At 38.3% G+C, this 8,597-nt stretch overlaps 1 protein-coding gene across 1 annotated transcript; it reads left to right on the top strand.

The window, feature by feature from the left end:
- Positions 1 to 1,268: 1,268 nt before the first annotated feature.
- LOC122324832 (ectonucleotide pyrophosphatase/phosphodiesterase family member 1-like) lies at positions 1,269 to 8,594 on the top strand (the record flags this gene model as incomplete). The annotated part of the gene is made up of 5 exons (XM_043219520.1): positions 1,269 to 1,676; positions 3,697 to 3,769; positions 3,980 to 4,108; positions 7,259 to 7,384; positions 8,554 to 8,594. Coding segments are annotated over exons 1-5 (498 nt in total), but the record flags the coding sequence as incomplete, so codon positions are not given.
- Between the last annotated feature and the right edge of the window lie 3 nt (positions 8,595 to 8,597).

Raw genomic sequence — 8,597 nt, 5'->3', positions numbered from 1 at the left:
AAAAAAAAAATTCCATTGATGTTGATCAATAATTGAGCTTAATGTAATGACCTCTCTGTGTATTGTTCATTCTAATTAGATTCCCTCCGTTTCCTGAAGGATGCGGTAAGTGAGACTAAATGAATTAGGAACACGATACTGTCAGCTCAGATAATCAGCCTCGCTGGCTCTGCCCTGATTCACACAAAAGATACCGCAGACATCCCAACTCCGAAATACTGCCATCCTCATTAGGATGAAAACACAGCTGGGAACAGGCTAATAAAACCGGTATAAGGTCAAAGCGCATTTTATAGTTTATGTTGGCAAATAAAAAAAAACATTTCTAGTGATGTCAAATATATCTTCTAACAGGAAGTGAAATGCATATTATTACTGAATGTCAGAGAAATGACGGTGCGCATGCGCCCTTTGATCACGAGAGGGCGTAGTTGTGCAATACATCCGTAACTTGCGATAAAGCAGATTTAAAAAAAAGTCTCATATGCGTATCAAGGCCACTGTAAATCACCGGTTCGTGTGGAATGTGACAGAATGCATCTAATAATAAGTAAACGCTTGAACCTTGACGTCGCGGCATATTTTTGCACGTTACACAGTGGCTGTGATACATTTCCGTAGTTGTTATGCTAATATTCTGCCGCAATTCCGAACCAGTAGGCTATTAGCCTTCACCTTGGAGTCAATCTAACACACTTTGTGCTTGTCTGTGTGTCGTGTCCGAACTAATTTTTCTCAGTTCAAAACACGGTTGGCCTAATTTACCACATGTGTCAGCAAAGAAAAAAAGTGAAACGTTTTACCTTTAGGGACAACAGTAAAAACTAATGGACAGCTTTGTACCGTTTGTTAACCCTTAAAGGGCTCACAATGGTACCATAAGGACATACCTAAACACATTACCACTAAGTTTAGTTAATATACGTCCTTCAGGAGTAAAGCGGGGTACCTTCGAGGTCCTCCCCCAGTGACGAGGTGTTGTAGCAAGGTACAATTGTGCGTTTTTTTCAATATAACGTTGGAAACCTCAGTGAAATTAAAGAAGAGCTTTTATGAATTAGTCGAGGCGTCGTGCCAAACACGGACACGCATGATACGCGCTGCATCCCGCAACCGACAGACTGAGAAGGTGATTTCGGTTCAACCGCTCTTCTCCCCAGTCGACCGGCCATTTCTCGGGTTGAAATGTAATTACACAGAAGCAGGGCATGTGCTCACGTTACCTTTGGTTGACTAANAGAGCTTTTATGAATTAGTCGAGGCGTCGTGCCAAACACGGACACGCATGATACGCGCTGCATTCCGCAACCGACAGACTGAGAAGGTGATTTCGGTTCAACCGCTCTTCTCCCCAGTCGACCGGCCATTTCTCGGGTTGAAATGTAATTACACAGAAGCAAGGGCATGTGCTCACGTTACCTTTGGTTGACTAGACTGCAGCTGGGCGGTGCTTTGCTGCACGGGCTACAAAGTCACCAGAGAACAAAGTTTGAAATGAGTCCCTGCGAAACAAACCTGTGCAACGCGCGCCGAGCGAGAGACCGATAATGGATTCAGCCAAGCGGGATGAACACATGAGCGAGCACGCCGCCAACCTACTGGGGACGGGACAGAGGTCCAAACGGACACAAAGCGCCACCAAAACAAAGTCAAGATGCTTGAAAGTCCTCTGTGCGGTAAGCGAAGACTATAGGGAATTCACAGCAGGTTTCTGAAACTAGGTTAAACAAGCAAACCATGACAGTGCTACCATTTAACCTTTAATCTTATTTATAGTTTTTTTTTTTTTACGAATAAATGATTACCTTTATTTATCTCAGTAGAGCAGATTTCCGTGTAGTACAGTGTATAGCCTGCATGTACTGTACACATGGAAAATTATGTTAGATATTGAGGCTTAAGTGGCGTTTCATCAAAACAAAAAAAGACTTTCAGGAGCATTGACCGCAAAACCATTCATATGGGTCAATTTATTGAGATGTATACATCATATAAGCACAGAATTAATACGCTTACCACTGATATATGGTGTTTGGCGGAGATACAACCATTTAAAAATCTAATCTGAAGTTGCAAACAATCCAAATATTGAGCAAATCTCCTTCAAAGCTGTCAAAATTAAGTCCTTAGCAATGCATATTACTAATCAAATATTAAGTTGCAGTAGGAAACTTACAAAATAACTTAATGAAACATGATCTTTACTTAACCTGGTTTTTGGCAGAAAAGAAACATGTTAAGTTTGAACCCACAAAGTGTATTTTCGGCTATTGCTACAAATATGACTGATTTTGCATTCCAGGGTAAGAAATGTAAAGCTTTGTGTCTGTTTTTTTAAGTTTTGTTTTCTTTTGCTTTTGTAAACCGTTCCTGCTGTGAGAAGGAGGCTGTTTTATCAGAGATTGAGCCCATACTTGCGTCATTAATCACGACCAGAAAAAAACCTGGAAACAAATGTGATATGCAGGCCAGGAAAGTAATGGAAACGAGTCTTCAGAGGTCATGGCAGTTTGCATTGTTCTTTTTGTACCAAAACATTACTACACCAAGTACGCCAGCGAGCAAAGCTGTGAAAACAAGTATAGGTACAGGCTGCACTGGAGCCTCAGAGGAAACGCAGGTCATTACTTCCAGAAGCCAGCATACAGTATTTCATTGTGTAACGCAGTGCTAGTGTCTCTTTGAAATCAAGCTAGTCGAGAACACTGAACCATNTTTTTTTTTGCTATCGCTTGAATGCCTCTTTCACCCATTTAAAGAAATAGCTCCCTCAACAATGCCAATTCTGTCGTCATTTACTCCCCCTCTGGTTCTTGTGAATCTTGTGTGAGTTTCTTTCTTCTTCTGAACACGAGAAAGTCAATAAGGACCAGAAACCGTTTGGTTACCCACATTGCTCGAGTAACTGATGACAGAAGTTTCATTTTTGAGTATCACTTTCAGCAAACAGTTGCAGNNTTTAGCATGGCATTCTTAATTTAACAAAGCTGCGTATTGTCTAATGTCTTAGCTTCTGATCTCATATTTCAAAAACCCTTTCTTTAAACTCTTTTTAAAGCTTAGAGGGTATGAACAGTGTGTGTACCATTCCTACTGGTTCAATAGTCAATGTTTTTAAAGGTACACCGCCATTCAAAAGTTTATTTATTCATTTATAAAAGCCAGGACGCGATTAATCGACCAAAAGTGATAGTAAAGACGTTACGGAAGATTTCCATTTCAAATAAATGCTTCGATGAAGTGTCTATTTATGAAATTCCATGGTTTTCCACCCAGAATATTTGGCAGCGCAGCTGTTTTCAACATGCTAAATAAGATATATTTCTTGAGAAGCAAATTAGTGCATTAAAATGATTTCTGAATGATCATGTGAAATAAAGACTGGAGTAATGATGCTGAAAATTTAGCTTTGCCATCAGAGGAATGAATTATATTTTAAAATATATTCAAATAGAAAGAGGTTGTTTTAAATTGCAATGATATTTCACAATTTTAACTGTTTTTGGTCAAATAAACACAATCTTGGGCATAAGGGATTGAATACTTTTGAACACTTGACCTTGCTGCGTAGTGAAAAGCCAGTATAGACATACAAGTCTAATTTCTGCTTCCCATTAAATTATTATATTGCATTATGCAAATGATATATTCTTTGCTGAATCTTGACTTCTTATTTATTTGTCTCTCTCTCTATAGGTCCTTCTGCTTGGCTTGCTGGCTTTAATTCTCACAGTCATATTTATACTCAAACACCGTTGCAGTGATAAAGGTATCTCAATTTTCTACTTTTTCCTATTGGTCATGGTTTTAAAGCTGACCTTTTATATCTTTCTCATATAATGGTGCAAATATTACAGAAACAGTATCTGTTATCACACTGTGTAATGATTTTTGGTTTCATGAGCTCGTGAATGAAGACCTGTGTCATCACATTCACGTATCCATCCTGTTTACATGCTCTTTATTTTGTGTTTTCCAGATGCTATTAGCTGTAGAAACCGCTGCTTGTCCAAAAGTCGTGACTCTACCGCTGTGTGCCACTGTGACGCTGCGTGTGTGAACGAAGGCACCTGCTGTCTGGACTATCAGGAAACGTGTTTAGAACCAAGTAAGAGACATTTCATGCATCCCGTGTGAGCAATTCTGCTCAGATTCATTGCAAAGTCTCTGGTTTCATAACCGCACGCATCACTTTTGACGTCAATGTGTTACTGAATGCTGATAAAGCAGAAAAAAAAGAAAAAGTCATGTCTTTGGAATAGTGATCATAAAATTCCTCACACAGAACTTCAGAAGCTTCAGAAGACTTTAAATATAGTCAATAAGTGACAAAGATAACTTTTTTGGGTTTATTTTTTCTGTTTTTGGAACTTGGCAATCCAATTTACATTTAGTCATTCTACTAAACTTCCCCTTTTCTGTCCAACAAAAAAATGAAACTCGCTACTCGTGTTCTTCCAGTCAACTTAAGAAATTTTAAATGAAATCTGAATGTGAGCTTTCTGACAGCAATGCAACTGACACGCTCAAGGCCTAGAAAGGTATTAAGGACGCCATTAAAATAGTCCATGTGACATCAGTGGTTTGTCCATAATGTTATGAAACCAAGAGAATACTTTTTGGGCAATACATTTTTTGAACCGTTTATTCTTTTCTGTTTTAGTCATGACCACACATTTTAGTTTGTCAGAAAATATAAGCTCTTACAGGTTTGGAACGTGTGATTAAATGAACACTCCACTTTTTTGGAAATAAGCTCATTCTCCAACTCCACCAAGTGTTAATAATTTGCGTTTTACCATTTTTTTTTAAATCCATTCAGCCGATCTCCTGGTCTGCACTTTTAGCATAGCTTAGCATAGATCATTGAATCCAATTAGACCAGTAGCATTGTGCTCAAAAATGACCAAAGAGTTTCGATACTTTTTCCTATTTAAAACTTGACTCTTCTGTAGTCATATCGTGTACTGATTTTTGGGTGAACTATCCCTTTAATGCTAAGTGTGAACTGTCCTTTGACTCATGGTAAAGTTGAGCTGTTTTGTGTTTTGGTAGCCTACAAACCAGCTGTGTTTGTGAATGTGTCTGAGATAGAAACAGAAAAGGAAAATGATGTTATATTCATAGTATGTGTACAGACACCGACCATTTATTCAGGGGTGTAACAGACCAAAAAAGGCCTGGAAACAAGAATGTGTGTTTAAACCATCAACACCCACCTGTTGAAATCCCCTTGGTGAAGTGTTAGAGCTCTGTGGGTTTCTCCGAGTTTGGGTTTAAGGTCACTCCCTTTAGGTTTTTTTTTCCCTCATGTTTTGAATCGGCTCCATTTTCCAAACCAGTAGCTGAATGTTCCTCCCTGTGGTGCCTCCTCTGTACACTGCTTGTGTGGGATGGCTGGATATTGCTTTGCTGAATTGCACATAAAGGATCAGTGACTTTGGGTCTGCTGAGACTCTTTTCCTGTCTCACCGTCTCTACCGTCTTGTTTTTTTTTCACATGTATTTTTCTTGAGAACTTAAAGGAACATTCCACTTTTTTTTGGAAATAGGCTCATTCTCCAACTCCCCCAGATCTAATAAGTTATATAGGTATATACTCCCATCACGCCTGAAAACGGCCAGACCCTCTTGCTTGCACAGGGAGCGTGTTTTGCAAGCTGCAGACTATTTTCCACAGGCACTGTGGGATATCGGTGCGCCTGCGCAGCCATGGTATGGCAGCAAACTTCCTTGCTTATTACACCGAAATGAGAGTATAGTTCCTAATCATACTGGCCTAGAAAATCGCAACTTTTCATTTTTCGCCGGTTTCAGTAAATAATACAACTACAGAAGAGTAGAGCTTCAGAGCTTCAGACGATGCTACAGGTCTAATTGGATTTAATGATCTATGCTAAGCTATGCTAAAAGTGTTATCGCCAGACCCGGAGATCAGATGAATAGATTCCAAAACAACTTATTACCTCTGGGGTGAATGGGTCTACTTACACTAAGTGGAGTGTTCCTTTTTGTTTTGTTTTTTTGGTACATTTTGTTAATTGTAAACACAAAAAAAGTGACAGTCTGAAGCTTTAACTGCTGGTAATATATCTTTGTATCACACATACAACACACAACAGACCTACATTCAGAATATGTTATGTTTCTTTATCTGTCATCTTTGTCCTAGAATGATGATATGTCTTATTCGTATATGACGTAGATGTCTTTTGTCTATATTTTTAAATCTTCCACAAATGCTGCTTTCGTTGACTTGCATTCCACAGATTAGTCATACTGGCTTGCATTGTATGGACATAAACAGTTGAAACATTTTCAATGAATTATGTGGAGTTTCAGGAAGCAGGGATTTTTTTTTTTTTAAATATGAGATATGAAATGTTACATAAGCATGACAACCAGTTTTTTTATTTTTTTTATAATAGAACTTTAAAGGATAGCTTATAAAACCTTTGTTCATCTTAAGAATAAAATAGAATAAGAAAACTCATTCTAACTAATTTTGTTAAAATAACTAAACCAATTTGAAATAAATCTGAATAATAAATCTTAATAAAAACCATAAAATAAAAAAAAAATTAAAAAGACAAAAATTAAAACCTTGGATGAAATTTAATTTATACTTCATCTGTTTTTATTTTATAATAATGAAAATAAAAGATTACATTAGTACTTCAAATGTGTTTTTATTTTAACATTATACTAAAATGACACCTGATCCATAAATGGATTAACAATTAAAAAAAAAAAATGTATATAATTTAATGCCTGAGATATTGTAGGTCACTCAGACTATAAAGAGGTCAGAGATTATAAAAATAAAAAAAACTTGCTAAATGAAATCACACTATTTATTTAACAGCATTAACTTATTTTCTCATGTTTGCTCACATTTTGTCTCCGCTATATTTCATAACATCCACCGCTTCTCTCTACACTAAAGCCTGACAGCCTGTTACGCTCCTGAATATTAATAATCGTCTCTGTTTGCCCAAAACAATTTGCTGAATTAAAACACTGGCTGGGCTGGGTCCCTTTAACCAAAAATTTTCCCTTTAATTGGCTTTTTTCAACAAATTATTTTTGAATGGCATTTGTCATTACAAAATTAGTTTTAAAGGTCTGCGTGCATGTGCTACATTGGTTTCGAAAGCACTCCTCTATACAGACCTGGAGTGCCTTGACAATACCATCATTTGATATCAGCAATCACGATCCTCTCGGATCTCCCCACATCTTGTCTCCTGCTGTTCAGGTCAGCGCTGGACGTGTTCTAAATTCCGCTGCGGTGAGGAGCGTTTGCTGAACAGCCTCTGCTCCTGTTCTGAAGACTGTGTGACGGAGGGGGACTGCTGCTCAAACTACAAGAGTGTATGTGAAGGTACGAGGCACGCTCTGATTCTCGTCGAGTAGCTAAACAACATGCTAGTTGCTCCTTACGCCGCACAAATGCAGAGAGTTTGGGTTGATACGATCTCATAAGGGTTGTATAAAAACTTCAAGGTGGTTGGGTTTTAGTTTTAGTTTCAGTTTCAGTGAAAGGCTGATAAGCAAGCGTCTGTGAAGTTGTGATGGATCTGAAGGATTTCTGTTTGAAGTGGGCCTGGATTTCGTCTCTCCTCGGCGGGACAGAGAGCAGCGAAGCTTCCCTAACATGGTGTTTTTATAGCTGCTTGTTGCCTTTTGTTCAACAATCCTTGTTGCCTCTTCAAAACATCTTTTGTTAATATATCGTACAGCTTTGGAACAACTTGAAGATGAGTAAACCGAATTTTCGATTTTCGGGTGAACTGTGCTTTTAAATTCTCCTCAAGTGGGTTAAAAACCATAAATCTCATTCAAGTGTTTTACATTAACCATTACATAAACCAAGCTTTAAAATGCTACTATAGAAAATAAGCATTTGTAAAATTGGACTCTTGACATATAACCTACGGTTAATGAAGTACTTTTCTTGTGACTTTTATTTAGTGTCATTTAGCTCAGACTTCCACTTTTTTAAGCGAGATGTTTGTGTCTTTCAACTTGCTGCAGTTGACAGCACTGCGTCTGCTCTTCGAATCCTCTAAAAAACCCCCCAAATCGTTCACATGTGACGCGAATTAAACGCAACAGGGGCTTAAGTTTCCACATCTTGGCTGTGTTAACTCCATCACTCCACTTGCTGTCTTACTTCAGTAACTCTTATGTACACAATCCCAGCCATGTTTGTTCCTGCCATTGCATTAGCCGCTGACAGCTCATTTTTATCACTTGGAAAAAAAAAAAAAGCAGCCTGGACTGTGTCAGTTGTTTGTATCATTAGAAAACTGTGATGTAGTTCCAGTGTTTTGCCTTTAATCCAGATTGATGACGTTTGAATGAAAGTGTGGCGTTATTGTCTTATCAAGGCCGACATTCTCACCCTCCCCTGCGCTTGAAATCTGAACAGTTCCTCGTCACCCTCGCTGCTAGCTCAATGGAAACCTTAGAAAATGAATCGCTGAAAGAATAAACGCACCTGGCCAGAGTTTCAAGTTACTATTAATACTTCCTTTCTATTCTCCGCAGGTGAAAAACCTTGGCTGGAAGGGGACTGTGAAGACATCAAGACT

Source organism: Puntigrus tetrazona, chromosome 20 (genome assembly GCF_018831695.1).
Source record: "Puntigrus tetrazona isolate hp1 chromosome 20, ASM1883169v1, whole genome shotgun sequence".
NCBI classification, from domain to species: domain Eukaryota; kingdom Metazoa; phylum Chordata; class Actinopteri; order Cypriniformes; family Cyprinidae; genus Puntigrus; species Puntigrus tetrazona.
Note: the sequence above shows the minus strand (reverse complement) of the source record. Positions and strands in the feature narration are given on the sequence as shown.